The following is a 27,667-nucleotide window of genomic DNA, read 5'->3' as shown; positions in this document are numbered from 1 at the left end:
TCCCCCTCTTTCAATAGAAGCTGTTTCAGAGCCCAATCCTGATAAGGTATGTACAAATGAGGCAGGCCATTTCTCCCATCTAGCTCATCCCTTATCTGTGGACAAAGCAACGGTGCCAGGTATGAGCTGCAACCAGAACCAATCAAGATATTGGAAAACAAACTGGGGCAGGTAGTAAGCAGCCTGATTCCCTGAGGCCGTAAGTCAGCAATTGCAGATAAGAAGCATTGATGGTGGCACAGTAGCACAGTGGTTAGCACTGTTGCTTCACAGCGCCAGGGACCCAGGTTGGATTCCCAGCTTGGGTCACTGTCTGTGTGGAGTCTGTACGTTCTCCCTGTGTCTGCGTGAGTTTCCTCCGGGTGCTCCGGTTTCCTCCCACAGGTCCCGAAAGACGTGTTTGTTAGGTGAATTGGACATTCTGAAGTCTCCTCTGTGTACCCAAACAGGGGCTGGAATGTGGCAACTAGGTGCATTTCGCAGTAACTTCATTGCAGTGTCAATGTAAGCCTACTTGTGACGCAAATAAAGATTATTTTTATTGATGCATTTACACGGTTGCTCCAAAATGATTAAGAATCAAGGCTCAACAGCCTGACAGTGGCAGCTGTGAGAGTCTCCGTACCACATTAAAATGGTATGTGTAAAATGTGGCAGTTATGAAGACATAGTGGCAAGACCAATTTCACTGCAGGGTTGTATAAAGTTCAGCATATGGACTTAACTGCCCTCACATGTCCTTGGTTAGGGAGTTGGAAAATTGCATGCCAGTCTCCACAGGAATTTCAAGTTGCTGAAAGATTCGATGTCGGTTCAGTCGGCTAAGTGGTGCAGATTAATGCTCATCGTGTGAGTTCAAACTGCGTACTGTCTGAGGTAGTTGTTGGGCCCACCTCCTCGCCTTGACCTGCTATCATCATCGTCAGCTGTCCCTCCATTCGAGGATGAAATGCACTCAGGGTCAGGACTTATTGCCAGGGGTCTTCATGTGATGGAATATATGGGGCAGGATATCCCATGGGCAGTGGACTGCAGGACTTGCTTCCTTTTCTTTCCCTCTCAGCTGCCGTTCTGACTCATCAATAAGATGTTGGCCAAGCAGGCAGTTTTCGGCCATCCACCCATAATGCTCAGTCCATGAAGTTGTGTTTGACCTGAATGCTTCTGGGACTGACTCCAAGAAGGGCACAAGCTTTTGTTAGGCAGCCCTCTTGTTAAACCCAGAGGATATGGTGGAGGCATTTTTAAAAAAATCATTCATGGGATTTAAATGCCACTGGCTGGGTCAGCATTTATTGCCAATCTTTAAGTGCTCTTGAAAAGGTGGTGGTGAACTTCCGCCTTGACCTGCTTCTGTCCACGTGGTGTAGGTACACCCACAGTGCTGTTAGGAAGGGAGATCCAGGATTTTGAACCAGTGACAGTGAAGAAACGGCAATATATTTCCAAGTCAGGATGGTGTGTGACTTGGAGGGAAATTTGCAGGTGGTTGTGTTATCTTGCACGGGATTCTCCCCAACTCACCAGCGCGGGGGGTCCTGGTGGGACGGAGTGAACCACTCTGGCGTCGGCCCGCCCCAAAGGTGCGGAATCCTCCACACCTTCAGGGGCTAGACCCGCCCCGGAGTGTTTGGCGCCCCGCCGGCCGGCGGGAAAGGGGCTTGGCGCCATGCCAACCGGTGCCGAAGGGTCTCCGCCCGCCGGCGCGTGTCAGCGCATGCGCGGTAGCACCAGCGCGTGCTGGCGCCATCCCCGCTCATGCGCAGAGGGATTCGCTTCCGCACCAGGCATTGCGGAGGACCACGGCCTCCGGTGCGGAACAATAGAGTGCCTGCACGCCACAGGCCCAACGGCGGATTGGTGGGCTCCGACCGTGGGCCAGGCCACCGTGGGGACACCTCCCGGGGCCAGATCACCCCGCGAACCCCCAGGAACCCTGGAGCACGCCCGCAACGCCAGGTCCCGCCGGTAAGGGACATTCTCTAATTTATGCCGGCAAGTGTAGCCAGCTGGGGTGGCCACATCCCGATTCAAAATGAACACTCGCAAGGAGTGCAGGGAAAAAACGGACAACACCAGAGAACACAAGCAAGTGCAAGGATTCCTGTGTATTAAGATTTGCAGAACCCAGACAGAACTGAAACCAATAGCCATTAACATATTAATGAGCTATCTCCAAGGACAAAAAGAAACATTAAAACAATCGAGACCAAGCCAGACTCCCCGGCGCCAGTGGGAGCTAAAACAAAGGCAGGCCAACGGTTACATAGGGCCCGCCCAACAATCAGGGAACAACTCCGGTATTGGAGAAAATCGATAAGAACGATTGGGACATGGTCCAATTAATTGGGACCAAGTCCGCAGACCGCCCTAAAGGGCGCGAAACCCCTAGGGACTATAAAATAGAGTCCCCAAGTTCAGTTTGCTCTCTTGGCAGCTCTCGAAAGAACTCTTGGCCTTGGCTCTCAGCGAGGAGAGACCTGCCTAGCAGCTGCATCAACCAAGTAAGTGTCAAGTCAAAGTACACTACGAGATAGATGCTCCTAGCTAATATTCCGTACCAGCTCGAAGCCAGCAGAATCAGAACCGGAAAAAGGTCATTGTTCCTCTGACCTGGTGGGCCACTCGAAGCTAAGTATAGGCTTTTAGTAGCAGTTGTAGTTTAGTAAATAGAGTTTATGCATGAGTAGTAATTGACTGTGTGTATGATAAATGTGCATTGATTTCAAACTTACTAACTGGTGTATTGAGTCATTGATCAGTACTTGGCTTTGAACCCTGTGGTGGTATCAGAAAGATACATAGAACATAGAACATAGAACAGTACAGCACAGAACAGGCCCTTCGGCCCTCAATGTTGTTCCGAGCCATGATCACCCTACTCAAACCCACGTATCCACCCTATACCCGTAACCCAACAACATCCCCCTTAACCTTACTTTTATTAGGACACTACGGGCAATTTAGCATGGCCAATCCACCTAACCCGCACATCTTTGGACTGTGGGAGGAAACTGGAGCACCCGGAGGAAACCCACGCACACAGGGGGAGGACGTACAGACTCCACACAGACAGTGACCCAGCCGGGAATCGAACCTGGGACCTTGGAGCTGTGAAGCATTTATGCTAACCACCATGCTACCCTGCTGCCCTGGCGACTCTAGAGCAAAGGTAATTAAAACAGAGGAAATTAAGGGAAAGCATTAAGAGCAACATTTACTGGTGAACTCTGATGGGACTCGACTTAGAAGTGGCCCCCCCACTCCGAGAGAACTCCAAGTTTGAATTAGAAATCCAATTGGCAACAGAAGAACCACAAGTGTTTAAACAGTACTGATCAATCCTCCAGAATTCAGAAGTGTGTTAATGCATGCGTACTAACAGGGATTTTGTTGCGTAAAACTGTCGGGAGTTTTGTTGGCCCGAAATTAGCATAAGCCGTACCCGTGTTTACATCACCGCTTTATTGCCCCCTGTTCCAAATTTAATAGAGAACCCATAGATAGGAAAAATGGCAATGAAGGCAATGGAACGCAGCGACCAGTAGAGTAGGACAGTGTCCCGTTTGGGAAGATGAGATTAGGAAATACCTCAAAGGGAAAGGATTGCCCCTTTGCAGCGAATTTTGTGTGAATGAAGAAACAGGTCCCGGGAGTATAGGACATACTTGGTGGGAGAACCTGACAGAGATTCACAAGAAGAGCTTGGGAAAAGCTCGCAAGCCAATGGCAATCGTGTCCTGTCTGGCACAATTGCGAGGCACAGAGGAGGTTGTTAGGACGCTCCGTAGAGAGATAGAGGAGATAGATAGGACGAGTAAGGTGAGCGAGATAGAGAAGGAGAACAGAGAGTTAAAAGGGAGGTTGGCAGCAAAAGACAGAGAGGTGGATGATGCCAAGAGGGCACACCAGTCTTGTCTGGCGCACTTAAGCAGCTTCCAAACCCAGTACGACAAGGCCTACCAGGACACACAACGTGCAGTCCTGGTAAGACAAGAAACAGAACAGCAGGTAGAGGCATTGCAGAAGCAGTGCAGCGATTTAAAAGCAGCCCTACGAGCACTCCATGCTTCCACAACGGAACAAAGGCAGAGCTCGGTAGACCACGCAAAGTGCTGGAAGCAAATTGCAGAATTGCAATCCCTACTTTCAGTTCAGAATGGCTTTCAGAGCACATTCGGATCCCAACTAGATGAGGAAAACGGCCCCGATTGGCAGGAATTAAACGAAACGGCCCATAGGTACGTGCATGGAGCATGTGCGCAGGAGAAGCCCCAGAAAACGAGAGCGCCCCAACCCCGCACTGAACAGACAGAACACACCCCCATGAATCCGGTAACCACACACTGCAGAGCCGCAGCAGAAGGAGAAACAGATTTCCTTTACACAACCCCTTTAACTGTGACCCAATTACGGGACGCGTGCGATAAAATCACACCCGGCACTGAAAGAATTCTGGAAGGGGGTGGCGAGGCCGGTGTCGAGGGTGGTTGGATCCAGGGTCAAACCAGGTTGGGGATTCGCGATTTTTGGAGTTGCGGCGGAGCAGGGAGTGCAGGAGGCGAAAGAGGCCGGTGTTTTGGCTTTTGCGTCCCTAGTAGCCCGGCGGAGGATCTTGCTGCAGTGGAAGGATGCGAGGCCCCCAAGTGTGGAGACCTGGATCAGTGACATGGCGAGATTTATAAAATTGGAGAGGGTCAAATTTGCCCTGAGAGGATCAGTACAAGGGTTCTATAAACGGTGGCAGCCTTTTCTGGACTTTCTGACTCAAAGATAGGTATCTTGGTCAATAACAGCAGCAACCCGGGGTGGAGGAGGGGGGGGGGGGGGGGGGGGGGGGGGGGGAGGAGAGTGGGGGGTGGGAAAGGAGGGTGTTCTTTATTTTTTCTATTTTTTCTCTGGTTATTTAACTTAATATTGTGTTAATTTAATTTGTTGTTAATATGTTTTGTTATTCATTGAGGTTGGGCGAATGTTTATGACTGTTATTGTTATTGTTATTGTTGGTATTTTATTGCTGTTCGTTGTTGTTATATAATACAAAATTTTTCGATAAAAAGTTTTTTTTTTTTAAATCACACCGTTCCTCCCCACTTCAGACCCCCACCAATTCTTTGTGAAATTAAAGCAGCAGGCCACCATGTACGGCCTGGACGAGAGAGAGCAGGTGAAGCTCACAGTTTTGAGCCTAGATCCTTCAGTAGTAGCAGCCCTTCCCGACCCACAGAATGTAGGAGGAGGCACCCTAGCAGAGATGCACACAGCGATCCTAGATGCGATCGGCTATAACAGAGGAGACCCGGTAGAAGGCCTGAATAAATGCAGGCAAAAGAAGACAGAGCACCCCACAGCGTTTGCTGGACGCTTGTGGATCCATTTCACTGCAGTTTTCGGAGACTTAGCACACGCCCATGTGTCCTCAGACAACATGGCAAAATGGACTCGAATCCTGATCTCCCATGCAACAGAGGCAGGACAGAGAGCTTGCGCAGATTATGACACCTCAGAAGAGGCCCACGACGAGAAATGGGTTTTAAAAAGATTGTCCCGCGCTTGGGAGCAATCCGTACACAATAAAACCGCATTTAGGAAACCCGATGAAGAGCAGGCAGATGCAGATATGTATTCAGTTAAAACGCACCAAAACCCCGCATGGGTAAATGAGGGTAGGAACAACCCACCCCAGAAATCGCAAGAATGTTACAACTATGGCCAATTAGGACACTTTGCACGAAAGTGCAATGCCCCGCAGAAACCAGAGAGCCCAACAGACAGGCACCCTAAATAGGAATAGGGCAAAGCCGATACATAGGGTTAGCACCCATTCAGACCGGGGAGATATGAATGGCACAGACTGACGGTGTTCGGGCTCCCCAACTTGGGTCTGCGACACCCTTTGGGATAGGTCCGGCTGAACGGTCGTTGCAGCAAAAGTACAGGGTCAGCCCGTTAAATTTCTTTGGGACACAGGAGGGTCCCGCATCACACTTAATTCCTCCACCATGTTTCAGAAAGACACGTGGCCCACTACAGATACCATCACCCTCAGCGTCTTTACAGGCCACTCACAGCAGGGACACATCACAGCCCCTGTATCCATTCAGATTGGCAATATTACGACCAAACACCCCATAGTTTTAGTTGATCTACCCCACACAGCAGAACACATTTTGGGAATTGATTTTATGAGCTCCCACAACCTTTCATTCGATCCAGTAAACAAATGTGTCTGGAGAATGGCAAAAACAGCAAGAGCCCCCGCCACGCTCACAGTAGGAGATTATGCTAATAGGATCAGCGCAGTAGGCAAATACTGGTTTGATCCGAGGACAATTAGCACAGACAAGCAGGTTAGGATGGTCCTGCAAGAACACAAAGCAGCATTTGCACAGCACAAGCACGACTGTGGCAGAATGGCTGGCTCTGTGCAGATTACAGGTCCTGACTCAGACCCCAGAAACAGTACGGATTTCCCCAGGAAGCAGAGGGAGAAATCTCGAAAATAATAGACAGCTTATTAGAACAGGGCAGACTAAGATCAGTAGTCCCCACTAATAATGCCCCGATTTGGCCAGTCAGAAAACCCGATGGATCATGGCGACTGACCATTGATTACCGGGAACTCAACAAAGTGACCCCAGCCACAGCCCCCACTGTCACTACAAGTCCCAAGACCATGCTTAAGCAGGGACTCCATTCATGATACTTTACGGTTTAGGACGTCAGCAACGGATTCTGGTCCATTCCATTGGCTAAAGCGCGCCAGTATTAATTCACCTTCACTTTTAAAGGACAGCAGTACACGTGGACATGCCTTCCACAAGGATTCCACAACTCCCCCTCCATTTTCTACAGACAGCTGGCAAATGGATTAGCTAAATTTTCCCGCCCCTCATGTCTGGTCCAGTATGTAGACGACCTGTTACTGCAGACAGGCACAAAGGCAGAGCACATCTCGTTTCTAGCAGAACTCCTAGGACTCCTGAAAGAAATCGGATGTAAAGTTAACCCCAAAAAGGCCCAGATTTTGGAAGATAAGGTGATATATTTGGGAACAATTATCACGCATGGTAAACGCGAGATCGAGCATAAAAGGATTGACTCGATTGTCAAATTGCCCCTTCCCCACAATGTCTCAGCCCTCCGGTCGTTTTTAGGACTGATTGGCTACTGCCGAAACCACATCGACGGTTTTGCCACGAAAGCAGCGCCCCTATCCGACCTTCTCAAGAGAAAGGCACCTTGGGAATGGCTTCCGCAGCATACAGATGCCGTGGATGCTTTAAAAAGAGCACAGCACAGCCCCCGCACTACAGGTTCCAGACCCACTTTCCCCCTACGCTATAGAAGTAGCACGCACCGACCGAACCCTTTCGGCCGTGCTCCTCCAGGAACGGCATGAACGGTTAAGACCCGTGGCATACGTCTCAAGAGTATTAATCCCTGTCGAGCAAGGATTTTATGCCTATGACAGGCACCTGCTCACAGGTTTTTGTGCACTTCAGTATTTTTCATTCATAACAGGACTCAACCCCATCACAATCCTCACAGAACACACCCCCACACAGCTATTGTTAGACGGCCGACTTAAAGATGGCACAGTCAGCCAAATCCGAGCAGCCCGTTGGACCCTTCTTTTACAGGGACGGGACATCACCGTTAAAAGGGCAAAAACCCACACTTTCCTTGCAGACAATTTATAGTACCCAGGCACCTCTCATGAATGTGAGATTATCTCCACACATCACAACACAGGCCCCTTCATTTCAAAAACACCTCCCAGGAAGATAGGTAGTTCACCCCAGAGACCCCAGCCCACAGACACGTGTGCCCCCCTGAAGATATATGTGGGTGGCTCTTCCACAGTTTTAGACAGAAAACGCATAACAGGATGCGGTATTTATGTAGAGGACGCACAGGGACGCGCCCTGGAAGAAATTTCACTAAAGTTGCCAGGATACTTAGGCTCGCAGGCAGCAGAACTGGCAGCGATTGCCTACATAATTGATCACCCCGATTACCCCGATTTGTTCCCCAGCCCAGCAGACATCTACTCGGACAGATTGTATGTGTGTAACAGCTTCACAGAATTCCTACCCCTGTGGAAAGCAAGAGGATTTGTTTCCGCAGACGGAAAACCCCTACCATCAGCCCCATTATTCCGCCATATCTTAAAACAGGCAAAGGACAGTAAATATGGTATCATAAAAGTTTGCAGTCACCACCGTTCTTCCCCATCTGGAAATGTAAAAGCTGACGCACTAGCTAAAGCAGGTTTCAGGCATGGTTATTTTTGGAAACCCCCGAAAGTGCCCCAGTACACGCAGTTCAGATCTCACAGACCAACATACAAGATTTAACGCAGGCCCAGAGACAAGATGAGAAGCTCAGGGAAGTTTTAAAGGGAACCTTCCCAGCCCCTTATGACAAATTTAAAAATTCAATGACCATACATGACGGTGTGATTCTTAAAGACAGCCTTTATGTGGTTCCTGAGCAGGATAGGAACCAACTCATTTGTTTGTTCCATGACAGTCGTGGACATCAGGGAATTGAGCTCACTGTAGCCCACCTCAGGCAGCTCTGTTGGTGGCCAAATTTAAAAGAAGACATCACCCACTACGTTGAGAATTGCTTGATCTGTGCCCAGAACAATCCGGACAGATATGCAAAAAAAGGCTCAACTTAGCCACACCCGCCCTGTTTATGGCCCATGGACTAACCTCCAGATTGACTTTATAGGACCCTTACCCCCTTGCTGAAATGGATACAAATATGTGTTGGTGGTCATCTTACGGCGAAGACCACAGCCAAAATTCTGACCCACCACATCTTTACGAGATGGGGACACCCCGTAGCATAGAGTCCGATCAAGGCTCCCATTTCACAGGACGCGTTATGAAAAACGTCCTGACAATATTTGGCATTACTCAAAAATTTCACACCGCGTACCACCCCCAGTCAAGTGGTATTGTCGAGAGGATGAATCGGACACTAAAAGCCACCCTTAGGAAGATGGTACGACAGAACAACAGCACTTGGGACTCAGTCCTCCCCTTTGCGTTGATGTTTTTAAGAAACACGGTTTCCACGTCCACAGGATACACTCTCATGAACCGACGCCCCATGAAAGGCACAGAATATTTATTGGGATTAGACTTGACCAGCCCCGAAGTGACGGCCCTCACCCATGAGAATGCTGTGCAACAGCTGATAGAAACGGTTAAAATGGCACAACTAGCAGCCGCAGTAAGAATGGGCACAAGAAGGAAACAGAGCAAGGCTTGTTTCGACAAGACAGTGCATGCGACTGAGTTCAGTAGGGCAGCAGGTTATGCTATCCCTTTACAGCCACAGCACATTCCTGTCACCTAAGTACTGAGGTCCGTACTCCATTTCGGACAAAGTAAGCCCCTCTGTCTACAAGATACAGTACCCCAACGGAAAGACTGCGTGGCTTCATATTAACCAGCTCAAGGCTTATGGCTCGCAGTCCAACCACGCACACCACATCCCTGCTCGCCGCAGCAGCGACCGCGCCCCGCCCACAGAAAACGCATTCCTACCCTCCCCCAGCCACTCCAGCCCATCCACGGACTCGACTTCGACTCCGCCCCCTGACACTTGACTCCATCTATCCCCGCCCACAGACAGCAGCTACAGCGACAGTGACTGCGAAAACACTGACGACAGCCACAGCGCACCACGATACTATCCCCCTGCAACAGGCCCCACTCCCAGCGACTCTGAACACAATTCGAGAAATCGCTTCGAGATCACATACATTAAAGCCCCAGACCCAGACTCACCGCCCGACGATTACGGACTGAACTCCAGTACCTCCCAACTAGACTCACGAATATGGCACCGCGACAACTCATACAGGCTCATCAGGAACGATGAGATGAACTCCAAGTCACACCACGCAGCTTTGGCAAAACTTATACAGACACGAGTATGGCAGCCGGGAGAAGATGACAACATTGAGTCTGACTCCCACCACGCGAATCCCTTTGCGACCCTGTTCGCAACAGAAAACTGAAGTGCCCAGATGATGTTTTAAAAAGGAACCGCTAGAGAGAAACGGTGTCCTTTCTGATGGAACCTGCACGATATTCGTTGCATGTTTGTTTGTATGTGTTTGTTAAATGTTTATTGTCTGAGATTTAAACAGCCTTCCACGGCCCCACGCCATGGTGACTACATTCCTGCCCGTTCTTGCCGGTTACTCAGGCAGTGGAGAAACGACACTGGTCCCCACCCTGTCTGAGGACCCCCTCTGGTCAGCTAAGCTCGGGTAGAGCACAGCCTGCCCTACCCGGGGATTCTATTCAATTCTTACGCGCCCCGGCCCATACGCACCTCATTCTGGCACTTTTTGTTTCAAAAGTTTTGGTTTGTTTTACAGTAACCCTTCGGTTGCTTCCCTCATGCTATTTACATCCTCAAACATTGGGATGGTAAATCGCACAGGCTGCGAGACGGCTCACACTGTTTCAGTATTTCTCAGGAGTGTCTTGTCCAGAAATTCGGTTTTTAAATTTAAAAAAATGAGGGAGTCACAGATGGTGACCAATTATAAAGGTTAATTGGCACTAAAGGACAGACAGACTAACACACGAGATCTTAAGCAAGATAACAACACGTGTTATGCTTGTATTCACAGAATTCCAGAAGCTCCAGGACAAGAAAAGAAAGAAGAGAGAAGAGAAGATGAAGACGACCTCCATCTTTGCTGTAGTAATTATAGGATCCATTTGGTTGCACGCAATCGTGAACCCCCTCACCCCCACCCCACAGGCCGTCAATGATTCACTCCCCCATAACACACAGAGCCCAGTAACAGTCAACAGTACCCCGACATGGCGTGATAAGTTTATCACATGGTATTCCCTTTCGTATGTTGTCGAAGCACTTCTAGCACTGGCAATACTCTGCAGTATCGTGCAGACCATTCGCATGAAAAAATGGCAAAGGAGAGCCTACCGCTCTCGCACCCCGGTATACAGAATAAGATCCCCTATTTTCGGTTTCCACCAGGCCCCCGAACCCCTTGACATGTAATAAAGTACATTTGTTTTTGTTTGTGTGTCTTCATTTGTGAATAAAGAAATGTGATCTGCATTTGACTACCAAACCAGAGGAAAGTTTGAATGCTGCTATTTGTACAGTTAAGAAGTTAGTATATTTTTGAATGGTTTAAGTGAGAGTAGTTTATTTTTTTTTTTTTATAAATTTAGATTACCCAATTATTTTTTCCAATTAAGGGGCAATTTAGCATGTCCAATCCACCTACTCTGCACATTTTTGGGTTGTGGGGGCGAAACCCACGCAGACACGGGGAGAATGTGCAAACTCCACACAGACAGTGACCCAGAGCCGGGATCGAACCTGGGACCTCAGCGCCGTGAGGCGGTTGTGCTAACCACTAGGCCACCGTGCTGCCCTCAGTGAGAGTAGTTTATTGAGGATAGTTAGAGATTCCAGTCTTTCGTTTTGTAATGCATCTCCTACTTGTGACGCCAATAAGATTGCTTTTATTGATGTATTTACACTGTTGCTCCAAAATGATTAAGAATCAAGGCTCAACAGCCTGACAGTGGCAGCTGTGAGAGTCTCCGTACCACATTAAAATGGTATGTGTAAAATGTGGCAGTTATGAAGACATAGTGGCAAGACCAATTTCACTACAGGGTTGTATAAAGTTCAGCATATGGACTTAACTGCCCTCACATGTCCTTGGTTAGGGAGTTGGAAAATTGCATGCCAGTCTCCACAGGAATTTCAAGTTTCTGAAAGATTCAACATGGGTTCAGTCGGCTAAGTGATGCAGATTAATGCTCGTCGTGTGAGTTCAAACTGCGTACTGTCTGAGGTAGTTGTTGGGCCCACCCCCTCGCCTTGACCTGCTATCATCATTGTCAGCTGTCCCTCCATTCGAGGATGAAATTCACTCAGGGTCAGGACTTATTGCCAGGGGTCTTCATGTGATGGAATATATGGGGCAGGATATCCCATGGGCAGTGGACTGCAGGACATGCTGTTAGGAAGGGAGTTCTAGGATTTTGAACCAGTGAAGAAACGGCAATATATTTCCGAGTCAAGGATGATGTGTGACTTGGAGGGAAATTTAGGTGGTTGTGTTACCTTGTGCGGGATTCTCTCCAACCTGGCGGAGCGGGGGGTCCTGGCGGGATGGAGTGGCGTGAACCACTCCGGCGTCGGGCCGCCTCAAAGGTGTGGAATCCTCCGCACCTTCAGTGGCTAGGCCACCCCCGGAGTGGTTGGCACCCCGCCGGCTGGCGGGAAAGGGGCTTGACGCCATGCCAACCGGTGCCTAAGGGTCTCCGCCGGCCGACGCGAGTCGGCGCATGCACGGGATCACCAGCGTCATGCGCAGAGGAATTCGCTTCCGCACCAGGCATCACGGAGGACCACTGCCTCCGGTGCGGAACAACAGAGTGCCTGCACGCCACAGGCCCAACGGCGGATCGGTGGGCCCCGACCGCAGGCCCGGGCACCGTGGGGGCACCTCCCGGGGCCAGATCCCCCCGCGACCCCCCCCAGGAACCCTGGAGCCCTCCCGTGGCACCAGGTCCCGCCGGTAAGGGACCTTCTCTAATTTATGCCGGCAGGACTGGCAAAGAACAGGCAGAACTTCGGCCCATCGCGGGCCGGAGAATTCAGTCAGCGTCAGGGCCCATTGAGTCGAGCCGGACCCTGCCATTCTCCGAGGTGGGCGCCGCGACTCACGCTGGGGAACTTTTGTGGGGCGGGAAAATTAGGAGGACGGCGGGGGCGGGATTCACACCGACTCCCGGCGATTCTCCCACCCGGTGTCGGGTCGAAGAATCCCACCCCAGGTTTCTGCTGCCTTCGCCTTCTAGATGGTAATGATTGTGGGTTTGGAAGTTGCTGTCTACAAAACCATGGTGAGTTCCTGCAGTTCATCTTGTAGATGGCACACACGGCTACTGTACATCGGTGCTGGATAGACCAAAATCAAATTTTGTACCGGGTGCATATCAGTTTGCTGTCTAACCGGCCTGTTCCCAATAGTGAGTTCCGGAATGCCTAAACATGGCAAGCATATCATTCACCATCACATGCATTAATTTTCACCTCATTAGCAATATTGAAGTCGAATGCAACAGCCTCCCAGGAATTAAACGGTTCCCCAGCAAGAAATTGCGTCATTTAGTATTCCTTTTTAAAAACGTGAAGCTGGTGCAATGGCTCCTGATGAGAACTGAGGATGTGAGTAACCATTTCCTCTTTCCAGCATGCAGCTCAAGGGCACTGGAGCTGAAGCCTCAGTCCCTTGGGGGTAAGGGGGGGGTCGGGCAGTGGCAGGATGGATCAGGGTGGAGGGGGCCTCAGGGTGTTGGGCTTGGTGTGGGTGAAGTGTTCCAGGTCAGGGAAGCGGGTAAGGGACTTTTCGTCCGTAAGGCCTTCAAGCCATCTTTAAATATTGTGGATACTCATAACAGGGGCAACTACAGCTACTGCCTGTCTGTTGGACCGAACACCTCGAGGACAGAGCCCTGGTTCAATGCTGAAGGTCACTTTAACTCCCATTAACTGTGAGCAGCCTCTACCTTCATAGCTAAAGAGGAATTGGCCTTGTGAGTTGTGACAGCACTTCACAGCCATTGGTGGTGCTGCAGGGTGAGTTTGCTGATTGCTCCATCTAGTTGCCGAGATTCTCCAAACCTCCACCCTGAAATCTCACTTGGCGCAGGGGCGGAGAATAGGGCGTCGGACCCGCGATCGGGTCCGACGTCGGCACGCAAACCTCTGGCGACTGGAGAACCAGCAGCAGTCGCGCACGAGCGGTCGAAGCGGCGCCAGTCAGGGGCCATTCAAAGAGGCCCCTGACGCGATTCTCCACAGTCGACGGGCAGAGTTCCCGCTGGCGTGGTTCACGAATGGTTTCACCCGGCGGGAGCTCGGTGTCGCAGCTGTGGTGGTCGTCCTGTTGGGGGGGCGAGGGGATCAGTCTCCGGGGGGGCCTCTACGACAGCCAGGCCCACGATCGGGGGGGGGTACCGAAACCTCTTCTTCGCCGGCCCGCTGTGTGGGTCCACCATGTCACGCAGCGCTGCCATGGATGTGGCCGCCGCGCGCATGCGCAGACCCGTGTCCAGCAGTACAGGGCTGCGTATCGGCAGCTGGAGCAGCGCGGAGCAGTCCGGCACCATGCTGGCCCCCTGTGGGCCATGGAATCGCTGGGCCAAGAGGCCCATTGACACCGGTGTGAAACATTCCGGTGTTTACGCCAGTGTCAACAATTAGCTGCCGTTTTGAAGAATCCCGGCCCATGTGTTTGTTTGCTGCTGCTTCTTCTCTTGTCTGGCCTGGTGTAAGGGAAGGGAGAATGTAAGATGACCTGTTACCAGTACTGGAGAGGGGGAAGGGAGGATCTGTCTCTCCTCTACTGGGCTCTGGCTCACTGTGACTTTCCGGTGTGATTAATCCCACATTTTAGGGTCTACTGCTGGGAGTGGGGGGAGAGGCAGAGTCATCCAAATACTGCTGCAGCTGTCTGGAGGCTGAGTCCTTGATCACTGTGTCATGTGACAGTACCCTTTAAGAAATGGGTGTTTAAGAAATGTACCTTTAAGAAATGGAGCTGCTCATGTTACTGAAGTGATGTCAGAGTGTGGGTGGAGCTGAGCTCCCCTTCTGCTTTTTGGTTTCAGTTTGAGAAAGCTTGGGTGTGTGTGTTTTTCAAACAGCTGAATCTGAAGTTAAAAGTGAGCTGCACTGTTGTTGATCTCTGCCACGCAAAGACTATCTATGGATCATTTGGCAAACTCAGAATTGTAAAAAGGTCTCAGTATTAAATGTAACCCTAATGTGCTCCTGTTTAGAGCTCTGTTAAGTTTTTGGATGTTAAAAGAACAGCATACAGATTACTTAGTGTTTTATTCTTTGGGGGGTGTATTTGAATTAATGGTTGCTAAGATATTCACTGTTTGTTTTAAAAAGGTTGTGGAAAATGGCTCTTCCAGAGGCTCATAAGTTTTGGGGGATAGAGATGGTCACACGCAGTACCTTACGGACAGAGACTAAAAGCAGACTGTTAGATTTCACAAAAACATTGCAGTTAACATTACCTGACAAAATGTGAAAAGGTGAGGAAATTATGGCGGTGGCTAAGCATTTAAAGTTGCCTGGCTCATTAGAAATGGCAAAGATCAAGTTGCAGATTAAGCAACTTGAGCATGAAAAAGAATTAAAGCAGCTTGAATATGAAAGAGAGAGCGGGAAAAGAAAGCGAGAGGAAAAAGAAAAGGAGAGAGAAGAAAGGAGAAAAGAAAGAATAGCCCAATTAGAACAAAAAGAAAGTGAAAGGGAGATACAGATCAAGGAAATAGATAAAGAGAGAGAGTTTGAACTTCAGAAAATGACCATGAAGCATAACAGTCAGTTAAAATTGGCAGACGTAAAGGGAAACGTACAGTTGGATTATAGTGATGAGGGTAGTGAGAAAGAGCATCAAAGTAGGAGGCTTGGTGGGTATCTATTTAAATATGTCCAAGCATTGCCAAGGTTTGATGAGAAGGAGGTGGAAGTCTTTTTTCATTTCATTTGAGAAGGTAGCTAAACAAATGAAATGGCCACAGGACATGTGGGTATTACTGATTCAAACAAAGCTGGTAGGTAGAGCTAGTGGAGTGTTTGCATCACTACCGGAGGAGGTATCTGGGACATATGAGGAGGTTAAAAAATCCATCTTGGGTGCACATGAACTAGTGCCTGAAGCTGACAGACAAAGGTTTAGAAATTTAAGGAAAGAATTTGGTCAAACTTACATAGAGTTTGAAAGGATCAAACAGAGTAATTTTGATAGGTAGATAAGGGCTTTGAAAATAGACCAAACGTATGAAGCTCTCAGAGAAATCATACTTTTGGGGGAGTTTAAAAATTCAATTCCTGATGTCGTGAGAATTCATGTGGAAGAGCAGAGGGTTAGAACTGTGAGGTTTGCAGCAGAAATGGCAGATGATTATGAATTAGTTCATAAATCAAAGCTTGGTTTCCAACATCAGTTTCAGTCTGTGAGGGATAGAAACTGGGCACATGAGAAATACTCAAGTGGTAAAGATGTAGTTAAATTTCATCAATCATGTCACACATGGCAAGTAATAGGGAAACCTCAAGCAGTGATAAAACCAGCAACCTTAATACCCATTCCAGCATTTGAGGAACCTTTTACAAGGGTCCTAATTGATTGCACAGGACCGCTTCCTAAAACAAAAAGTGGGAATTAATATCTTTTGACGATAATGGATGTGTCTACTAGGTTTCCAGAGGCCATTCCAGTATGTAATATTACAGCTAAAAAGATTGTGGAGGAGTTACTTAAATTCTTTCCTAGATATGGACTACCCACAGAAATACAATCGGATCAAGGATCAAATGTTACCGCAAAGTTATTCAAAGAAGTTATGGATAGCTTAGGAATAAAAAAAATTTAAATCAACTGCGTACCATCCAGAATCGCAAGGAGTGTTAGAAAGGTGGCATCAGACATTAAAGACATTGTTGAGGGCTTATTGTCACAATTGTCCAGAGGACTGGGATAAAGGAATTCCATTTGTACTGTTTTCAATTAGGGATGCTCTTAATGAGTCAACCAAATTTAGTCCTTTTGAACTAATTTTTGGTCATGAGGTAAGAGGACCACTTAAAATGATTAAGTAAAAATTGGTGAGTGAGAAATCAGAAATTACATTATTGGATTACGTGTCAAATTTTAAGGAACGATTAAATAGAGCAGGTGAATTGGCTAGTCAACATTTAAAGGTTGCACAAAATGTGATGAAACGGATAGCGGACAAGAAATCCAAAGTTCGTAGTTTTGCCAGTGGAGATAAAGTTTTAGTATTGCTACCAGTGGTAAGTGAACCTTTAAAAGCAAGGTTTTGTGGACCTTATCAGATTGAAAAGAAATTAAGTGAGGTGAATTATGTGGTAAAAACACCAGATAGAAGGAAGAATCACCGAGTGTGTCATGTGAATATGCTTAAAAGGTATTTGGAAAGGGAAGGAGAGTAAAAGGAGGAGATTTTGATGATTCTAACTCAAAGTGATGAACCAAATCCAGATGACTGTGAATTTGAGATTGGAAAATGAGGGTTCTTAAAAATTAGGATAAATTGTTGAGTTATCTTCCAGAGGAAAAACAAGCTGACATGAAAGAGTTATTGATATCACATGGACAGGTTTGTGGAGATTAATTGGGAAATACTAAAATGGCTATACATGATGTAGATGTGGGAAATGCTGTTCCAATCAAACAACATCCAAATAGACTTAACCCTTTAAAATTGCCACAGGTTAACAAAGAGATTGAGGGGATGCTTAAAAATGGCATAATTGAAGTGGGCTGCAGCCAATGGAGCTCACCCATAGTGATGGTATCAAACCCAGACGGTACCCAAAGGTTGCGTGTGGACTATAGAAAGGTTAATGCAGTTACTATAACGGACTCTTATCCTATCCCATGTTTGGAAGATTGCATTGAGAAAGTGGGACAATCAGTTTTTATTTCCAAACTGAATTTACTTAAAGGTTACTGGCAGGTACCTTTATCCGAAAGGCCGAAGGAGATTTCAGCGTTTGTGACTCCAGATGGTATATACCAATTCAAAATTATGCCATTTGGCATGAAAAACACGCCAGCCACATTTCAATGGGTACCTAACAAAGTTGTTTCAGGATTACTCATTGTGCGGTATACATCGATGATCTGGTCATTTTCAGCCAGACATCGAAAGAACATTTAAAACATCTGATAGAGTTATTCGATCGACTTCAGGAGGCGGGTTTGGTGATAAACCTAGCCAAAAGTGAATTTGGAAAAGCCCAAGTCACTTTCCTTGGCCATACAATTGGACAGGATCGAATGGTCACACAGGATGTGAAACCAACAGTTATTGAGGGGTTTCCGATACCCTCAAGACGAAGGGAAACAATGCGAGTTCTTGGCATCAGTGGATTTGATCGAACATTTGTGCAAATGATTTGTAGCGTGATTGTTCCACTGATGGACTTGCTGAAGAAACATCGAAGATTTCAGTGGACAGCGAACTTTCAATGGGCCTGTGACAGCCTGAAAGCTGTGATAACCAATGCTCCTGTGTTGGACAATTAAAAGGGACTCTGCATCAGATTGAACTAAAGTATCTGACTTTAAAGAGAAATGCCGAGGTGTAGAGAACTGGATGGATCGTGCAGAGACCTTATTTTTCAAAGAGATTGTCAATCGAGAAGGATTTCAGTTGGAGAAAGAAGAAAAAAAAAGGACTGTATTGTTATACCTGTTTGCGTGTGTTGTTTTTTTTAAACGAAAAAATAAATTTACTGTGTGCATTTCTTAAAGGATAGTGAAAAGGTGAAAAATGAAACCATCATGACGTTGATGATTTATTTATATTTTCTTGGGGGGGGGAGGTGGCATGAGAATGTAGCTTTAAGAAATGTTTGACTGCTCATATTACTGCAGTGATGTCAGAGTGTGGGTGGAGCTGGGCTGTCTTCAGCTTTTTACTTTTGTTTTAGGCTGTTTGCTGCACAGTGTGTTTTAGTTTCGTTTTCAGTGTTGGAACTGAAGCCAGACAGAGCAAATGTACTGTTGATCTCTCTGCCATGAAAAGACTATCTCTTGATCATTTGGTGAAGTCAGAATTATAAATGTTCTCAGTAGTGAATGTAAACTTAATGTGCTTCTGTTAAATAGTGTTCCTTTTGTCTTCTGGATGTTGGGCAGCACGGTAGCATAGTGGTTAGCACAGTTGCTTCACAGCTCCAGTGAAGGTTCGATTCCCCACTGGGTCACTGCGTGTACGGAGTCTACACATTCTCCCTGTGTCTGCGTGGGTTTCCTCCAGGTGCTCCACTTTCCTCCCACAGTCCAAAGATGTGCAGGGTAGGTGGATTGGCCATGCTAAATTGTCCTTAGTGTCCAAAAAGAGGTTAGGTAAGTTTACAGGGATAGGGTGGAGGTGTGGGGATAGGGTGGAGGTATTGGCTTAGGTCGGGTGCTCTTTCCAAGGGCCAGTGCAGACTCGATAGGCCGAATGGCCTCCTTCTGTACTGTAAATTCTATGATTCTATGATGATTGTTTGGGAAGTTGTTAAGCATTATTTAGTGTTGTATTCTTTGGGGGTGGTATTTGAATTAATGGTTGCTAAGATGTTCACTGTATGTTTTAAAAAGGTTAACTTGAGTTCATAGAATAAACATTGTTTTGCTTTAAAAAATACTTTTCCATTTCTGCTGTACCACACCTGTGGAGTGGGCCGTGTGCTCCCCATACCATAATCTATTAAAAGTTGTGGGTCAGGTGAACTCCATGATACACTTTGGGGTTCCCTGAACCTGTCCCACAACACCCCATGTGCTCTTTCTAATCCCATCTTCCTGTGCATGTCCCATAGCCCTGCAGCTTGCAGCATTTAAGGTACAGGTACTTTTTAAAACAGTTAATGGTCTCTACCTCCAATACCAACTCAGGCAGCAAACTTCAGACACTCACCACGCTCTGCGTAAAAAGATTCTTCATCATGACCCCTCTAACCTTTCTGCCACTTAGCTTTAGTCTATGTGCCCTATTTTGTTTAACTATCTGCCAAAGGAATCAGGTTCTTCCTGTCTACTCTATCACTACCCCTCACAATTTTGTGTACCCCAATGATGTCACTCCTCAGCTTTCTCTGTTCCAGAGAAAGTAACCCAACCTCTCCAATCTCTCCTCATAGTTACAATTCTCCAGCTCTGGCAAGGTTCAAATAAATCTTCTCTGCAATTACTTCCTTCTTTCCTGTAATGTGGTGACCAGAACTGTGCACAATACTCCAGGTGTGGCCTCGCCAGTGTTTTATACAGTTCCAGAATTATATCCTTACTTTTGTATTCTAGACCTCTGCCAATGAAAGAGGGCATTCAACATGGCTTCTTTACAACCTTATCCATCTGTACTGCTACCTTTAGGGCCCTCTTTACTTGCACGCCAAGATCTCTCACTTCATCTACTCTTTCAGTATATTCCCTTTTACTGTTTGACCATCCTAAATGCATTACCTCATACTTGTCAGAGGTGAACTCCATCTGCCACTTTCCTGCCCACTCCACAAACCTATCTATGTCATTTTGGAGCTTGTAGTTAGCCTCTACACTATCTACCACACGGCCAATTTTTGATTCATCTGCAGATTTCCCAATCATGCCTCCCACATTCAGGTCCAAATTGTTGATATATAAAAGAAACTGCCGGGGTCCTAATGCCGAGCCCTGCAGAACACCAGTTGAAACAACATTCCATTTGCAATGGCGGCCATCAATCATTACCCTTTGTTTCCTGTTACGAAGCCAACTTTGGATCCAATTCGCCACATTACCCTGCATCCCATGGGCTTTTACTTTCTTGACGAGTCTGCCACTTGGGACCCTGTCAAGTGCCTTAGTAAAATCCATGGAGACAACCTCCACTGTACTACCCTCATCAATCCTCCTGGTCACTTCCTCAAATAATTTAATCAAATTTGTAGGGTATGACCTTACCTTTACAAAGCTATGCTGACTAATCCTGACTAGTCTATTCCTTTCTAAGTGACAGTTTATCCGATCTCTCAGGATTAATTCTAACGATTTGCCCACCACCGACATAAGACCAACTGGCCTATGTTTGGCATTTCCTTTCATACCTTTTATAAAAAATGGAACCACATTTTCATTCCTCCAGTCCTCCTGCACCTCCCCTGAAAATTGACAAAAAACTCTCCAAAGAGTCTGCAATTTCCTCCATGACTGCCTTCAGCACCCCAGGAAACAATCCATCTGACCCTGGCAACTTTATCCACTTTCAAGGATTCAAACTCCTCTACCACTTACTTGCTTATTATGATTAGTTGACGCAATATTTCATACTACTCATCCATGATTACCATATCCACATCATCCCTTTCCTTTGTGAAAATGGAGGCAAAAAATTAGTTTAAAACTCTTCCCATATCCTCTGCATCTTCAGACAAGTTCTTCACTTTTTCCTTAACTATCCCTTTGCTCTCTGGGAAAACATCTTTGGGTTTTCCTTGATCTCGATTGTTAATAATTTTTCATGCCTTCTTTGATTTCCTTATTTCTATTTTACTTGATCCCTGTACTTTCTTTACTCCTTGAGGCTATCTGCAGTGTTGAGTATTTTGTGGCTACCATAAGCTTTCATTTTCTGTTTGATTTTCCCCTGTACTTTTCTAGACAACCATGGGGATCTAGATTTGGCTGTACCATTCTTAATTTTGGAGGGGACATGTCTGCTGTGTACCCTAAGAACCTCACTTCTTATTGCTTCCCTCTGGTTTACCACTGATTTATCCTTTAGCAGTCTTGTCCAGTCCAGTCTTACAATATCCAGGCTCGGGCTGGCAAATGACAAGTTATATTTGCGTCACACAAGTGCCAGGCAATGACCATCTCCCATAAGAGAGGATCTAACCACTGCCCCTTGACATTCAATGGCATCATCATCGCTGATTCCCCCACAATCAACATCCTGGGGGTTACCATAGATCAGAAACTGAACTGGACTAGCCACATTCATACTGTGGCTACCAGGGCAGGTCAAAGACGAGGAATCCTGACCCCCCCAAAACTTGTCCACCATCTACAAGGCACAAGTCAGGAGTCTAATGAAATACTCTCCACTTGCTTGAATGAGTGCAGTTCCAACAACACTCAACAAGCTTTACACCATCCAGGACAAAGCAGCCGCTTGTTTGCGCCTTCCACAAATATTCAAACCTTCCACCACCGACAAACAGTGCCAGCCGTGTGTACCATCTGCAGGATGCATTGCGGTAACTCACCAAGGTTCCTCAGGCAGCACCTTCCAAACCCACGACCACTACCATCTAGAAGGATAAGAGCAGCAGATATCTAGGAACCCCACCACCTGAAGGTTCCCCTCCAAGTCACCCACCACCCTGACTTGGAAATATATCACCGTTCCTTCACTGTCGCTGGGGCAACATCCTGGAACTCCCTCCCTAACAGCACAGTGGGTGTACCTACATCTCAAGCACTGCAGCGGTTCCAGAAGGCAACTCACCACCACCTTCTGAAGGGCAACTAGGGATTGGCAATAGATGCTGATCTAACCAGCCACGCCCACATCCCATAAACAAATTTAACAAAATTTTCACCAAATCACTTCTCAGTTTTGTAAAATTTGCCTTCCTCCAGTTTAAAACTTTTACTGCTTATTCATCTCTGTCCTTTTCCATAATAATGCAAAATCTAACTGAACTATGATGTCTCCTCTGAAAGTCACTGTTGGTGGTTCTGATTGCCGCCGCTGCAAGGCCACCAATTGCCTTTCTGAGCAAAGGTAAAAATGAAAGGAGCACATTGCTCCCTCCTCACTGAACTCCCTCAGTTACCAAACTCCAACTTAAGCACTCTGCACCAGCCCAAAGTCACACTCTAGTGCAAACAAAGTCAGCATTGTAAGATGGCCTTGTGAATTGTAGTTTTCACAAGATGACACATTAAGGTGTCTGTGGGAGAGGATCTCACATCTCCCAGTGCTATCTGTGGGTGAATTAGACAATCACAAGGTAAGTGCAAATGAGAATGGTTTCTTGGCCTGTCGAGCTAGTTATTTTGTTTGGAACCTCAGTTTTCCCTCTCACTGCATCTCCATACCTGTCCAGTAATTTGATATGTTGCTTCCAATCCAAACCCATAGATCTACTCTCTAACACTTTTCTGTCAATGAGCATGATAAACTGCTTGGCATAAATTTGAAGCTGATAGATTAATTGTATCTTGTAGCAATGGTAGGTTTGGGAATTCAGTTTATGTTGCCTTTGACTTTGAATATGTCTCCCTGACTAGATACTCTGGAAGAAACAGGAATAAAAGTGTTTTTTTAACTGGCCCAAAAACTGGCCTATTGTGCTGAACAGGTTGAGAGAATACAATTGGCTAAACCATCTACACAAGGGCAAAGACAGCACCAGCTATTCATTTAGATACTTTGTATTCTCATGTAGACTGTATAGCTAAGCTCTCTGATTTGGCCCAGCTCTCTGACTGAGAGAATGAGGCATATTCCAATGAGATGTGTAACATTCATTCAGCTCTCTACAACCAAAGACCATGTTCACATCCACAGACATGACAACATAGCTCTGAACAAAATTACATTATTACGTTGCTGACCATTGATGGAAGGTCGCTGTATCTATCTGTGCAGAAGCTGCCAGACACGCTGAGCTTCCCCAGCATTTTCTGTTTTGATTTCAGATGTCTACATCTGCCTGCATTATGCCTGTGCAGCACAGGGCAGCATATTTTGGCTCATTTGGTTTGACAGTCGCTCTCAAGCACACCCTAAGGTCCAGGCTAAAACCCTGGTGCAAGAGCAGAGAGCAGCTACAGGCGAAGGTACAGATCAAAATATATCTTTGTGTGTATGTGGCTGAAAAATAGTCACTGTCCAGTCGCGTCACTCTGCATACTTACACCAGCTCCTCTGAAAAATTGGCCAATAAAACATATCACAAAAGTGATGCACGGTCTATCATGAAGAATAAAACTTGAAATAGCACAGCCTTTGGTGCTGCAATGGTACCGATTTGAAAGAAGAGTGCTTTCAAATATAATGGCAGATTTATGTTAAAAGTTGCTGATGATCTACCACAATTCATTGTCACCAATAACTGTATATTGAAAAAGAGGGAGAACAGCTCGACTGTAATGTACAGGTTCAAATCCCAATAGAGGTACAGTAGCAGAGAGAGCTGCAGAGTGTAATGTATAGGTCTAAATCCCAATACAGGTACAGTAGCAAAGACTAGCTGCACAATGTAAAGTACAGGTCTACATCTCAATATCGGTACCATAGCAGAGAGCAAATGCTGGTTCAAAGTTACAGTCACAGAGAGTAGCTGCAGACTGTAAAGTAATGGTCTAAATCTCAATACAGGTACAGTAGAAGAAAGCAAATTCAAGCTGTATTGTACAGGTCTAGGTGCTCCGGTTTCCTTGCACAGTCTAAAGATGTGCAGGTTAGGTGGATTGGCCATGCTAAATTGCCCATTAGTGGCCAAAAGGTTAGGGGCAGTTACTGGGTTACGGGGATAGGTTGGAGGTGTGGGCTTAGGTAGGGTGCTCTTTCCAAGGGTCGGTGCAGACTCGATGGGCTGAATGCCCTCATTTTGCACTGTAAATTCTATGGTTCTATGAATAAAGGTACAGTAGCAGAAATAGCTGCAGAATGTAAAGTACAGGCTAAATACCAATGCAGGTACAGTAGCAGAGATAGCTGCAGAGTGTAAAGTACAGGCTAAATACCAATACAGGTACAGTAGCAGAGATAGCTGCAGTGTGTAAAGTACAGGCTAAATACCAATACAGGTACAGTAGCAGAAATAGCTGCAGAGTGTAAAGTACAGGCTAAATACCAATACAGGTACAGTAGCAGAGATAGCTGCAGTGTGTAAAGTACAGGTTAAATATCAATACAGGTACAGTAGCAGAGATAGCTGCAGACTGTAAAGTACAGGCTAAATACCAATGCAGGTACAGTAGCAGAGATAGCTGCAGAGTGTAAAGTACAGGCTAAATACCAATACAGGTACAGTAGCAGAGATAGCTGCAGAGTGTAAAGTACAGGCTAAACACCAATGCAGGTACAGTAGCAGAGATAGCTGCAGAGTGTAAAGTACAGGCTAAATACCAATACAGGTACAGTAGCAGAGATAGCTGCAGTGTGTAGAGTACAGGTTAAATACCAACACAGGTAGAGTCGCAGAGATGGCTGCAGAGTGTAAATTGCAGATCTAAACACCTATACAGGTATCAGCAGCAAATCGTACTTGCAGACTGTAAGGTACAGGTTTTAATCCCAACACAACTGCATTAGGAGAGAACAGCTACACAGTGGACAGTGCAGGCTAAATCCCTAACCAGGTACTGTTAGCGCCTTTAGAGGGGAGAAACTAAACAGTGTTAGTGTTGGACTGCGTTACTCACCCAGTATGTTTCCAACCAGGGCCACAAGGAACACTAGAATATAAGCAACGATGAGGACCCATTCGTACTCCTTGGGATATAAATACTCCTTCCACAGGTACCGAATAAACTCATCGTCGTAATCAGGGCTGGAGGTGGACTGGAGGCTGCTGTTGGTGTCATTGAGTGGGTCAGTGTGGGTGCCGGCACCTTCCATCTCAGCCAGTTCACTGGTGTGTTCCCGCTGCAGCCTCTGCTCACACACACTGCCCACATCACTCCATTCCCCCAGTAGCAGAGAGCAGCGGCAGGCTGGATCCACAGGTCTATCCTCCTGATCCAGGATTTCAGGAACGCGGGGGGGGGGAGGAGGAAGTTTTACTTCAATGTGCTCGTCACTGCAAACTTCATTCAGCAGTCCTGCCAACCCGCATCCCTCAGCAGCCTCTGAAAGACCACCTTCCCCTTCAGGGACTGGAGGCTGGGTGTGTTTGTGGTGCTGCGGGGAGTGGCCAGGAATCCCCCTCCAACTCTGCTTAATACCGAGAGGGCTTTTGGAAAGCCAGCGCGTTTCCTGAAAGCTGGAGAACATTCCTTCAATAACTTCCACTCAAATATATATGGGAGGGATTCGCCAGGAAGCTCATCGGAATATATCAAAGGGTATTGGACAGCCTGCTGCTGTCTAACCCTAGTCATGTATCCGGGTGACATGTATTCTCACACGTGTACCCAAGAGACATGTACCCACCCACATGTATTCGCAGATTTTGACCCGAAAGGCATGTACTCTCACACATATAATGAGAAGCAAGTCCTCTCATACATGTACCCGAGAGCATGTAAACTGACACATGTACCAGCGATACATGAAATCTTACACATGTATCCAATGATAATGTGCACACACATGTAACCAAGGAGCATGCACTTTTACACTTGCACCCAAGGTCCATGTACTCTAACACATGTTTAAAAGGAACATGTACACTTACATATCGAATCAAGGAATATGCACTCTTACAAATATATGCAAGGGGCATGTACTCTTACACATGTATGTAAGGAGCATGTTCACTCGCATTTATCTAATCGGCATACACTCTTTTCATATAAGGGAGAGGTATGTAATGTTATCCACATGCATAAAACACTGAACTCTTACACAATGGTAGTGTTAAGAACCTCACTGATGTTAAATGGTCTCCAAAAACCTCCCATATACACTGATGGTCTCCAAACCCAGAAGGGTAACTTGGACCACTGGTTCTTAGTGATGTATATTTTCAATCTGGTATCAGGTGAGAAAAGGTATGCAAACTAGGGAGCAATAGTCCAGTTGTTTTGTGATCCATTAATAAAGAATATCTATTAACATAACAGATTTAAAAAACACACAACAGGAAGGACTATAATACACAACAGCACTTAATAACACTATTGGCTCTACACGCACAGTGTTACATCAAGTTGTCGCTTCGTTCCCAACGACCTATGTTGAACTATGAGGCAACACTTTGTTCCCAAATGGAATCCAATATTAAATAGCTCCATGAGCTGAATCCAGCAGATAATTACCATGCACAGGTTATTTGGCCACATTTGGGGAAACCATCTTCAGTTTCGGCAAAGGTGAAATCTACTTGGTTCGAGATTTGGAATTAAACTGGCTGCCAATTTAGCAATAACTTCTGTTCGGGAGAAACTTCTGTTTCTGCAGCTGGGCATGGTTGCGATGGTAGCCACTACTGTGCCCCCCCCCCCCCCCCCCCCCCCCCCGGGTTCACCAGTTATTCCGCTCATTATTTCCCTTTGATGTTATGCAGCCTGTGGATCCAACCTTTAGCATATGCTTGTCAATTTCCTTAAGCGGGATTCTCCATTCCTTTGTGAACTTAAACAACAGCAAAACTGGTAGCACACCTGGACCGATACAGCAGCTGTTAAGGGGCTAGCAATGGCACCACGTGGAACACAATCGATTCCAGTGAGAAACGGAGCTGGATTGGCCGGTCTCATGATTGACACGGAGGAGGCTGACAAGCTGCAGCCGCATATTCACATTTCACTCCCCACACACACACCATCCCAGCCAACAAGTTGGCAGCGAAAAGAGCGGCACTGAGATTCACAGACACCACGCTGGAGATCCTCCTGGATGCAGTGGAGGGGAGGCAAGCGACCCTGTACCCGTGAAGGAGGCTGCCAGCCGCCGCCATTTCCATTTATATAGCCTGGGTGCTGGTGGCAGTGGAGGTCAGCGCCACCAGCAGCATTGCCAGAACCAGCAGTGCAGGAAAAAACTGCATGACCTCCTCAGGGTGGGCAGGGTGAGTAGGCCGCACTGTGCCCCTTGCAATAACCCTGTTCCACACACCCGTAACTCCCCCCCTCCTCCCACCCGGAGGGTGGCCGGACCCCAACTCTGCATCACATACTGGCACCCACACCAGCCGCCGTGGCCGGGTGCCCTGGCCACCGAGGCCACCAGCTACCCACCCCCTAGACTGCGTGTGTCGGACTGTCTAACACTCTCGTTTTCTGTCCCCCTGTGCCACCCCCCCCTTCCAACCCCCCAGCAGAAGGCTGCCCAGAACCGCTGGGAATGGCAGAGGAACTGCCAGACCTGCAGCCCTCACT

The 27,667-nt window shown here is 47.0% G+C and overlaps 1 protein-coding gene across 1 annotated transcript in view; it reads right to left on the bottom strand.

Moving 5' to 3' along the window:
• hcrtr2 (hypocretin (orexin) receptor 2) overlaps positions 1-25,244 on the bottom strand; it is an 82,848-nt gene extending 57,604 nt beyond the window's left edge. The window contains exon 1 of the mRNA XM_038801050.1: positions 25,049-25,244. Coding sequence (XP_038656978.1) covers positions 25,049-25,244 — 196 coding nt within the window. The remainder of the gene's footprint in view (positions 1-25,048) is intronic.
• Positions 25,245-27,667: the final 2,423 nt, after the last annotated feature.

Source organism: Scyliorhinus canicula, chromosome 6 (assembly GCF_902713615.1).
Source record: "Scyliorhinus canicula chromosome 6, sScyCan1.1, whole genome shotgun sequence".
NCBI classification, from domain to species: Eukaryota; Metazoa; Chordata; class Chondrichthyes; order Carcharhiniformes; family Scyliorhinidae; genus Scyliorhinus; species Scyliorhinus canicula.
This window is presented reverse-complemented; position numbering and strand designations above follow the sequence as displayed.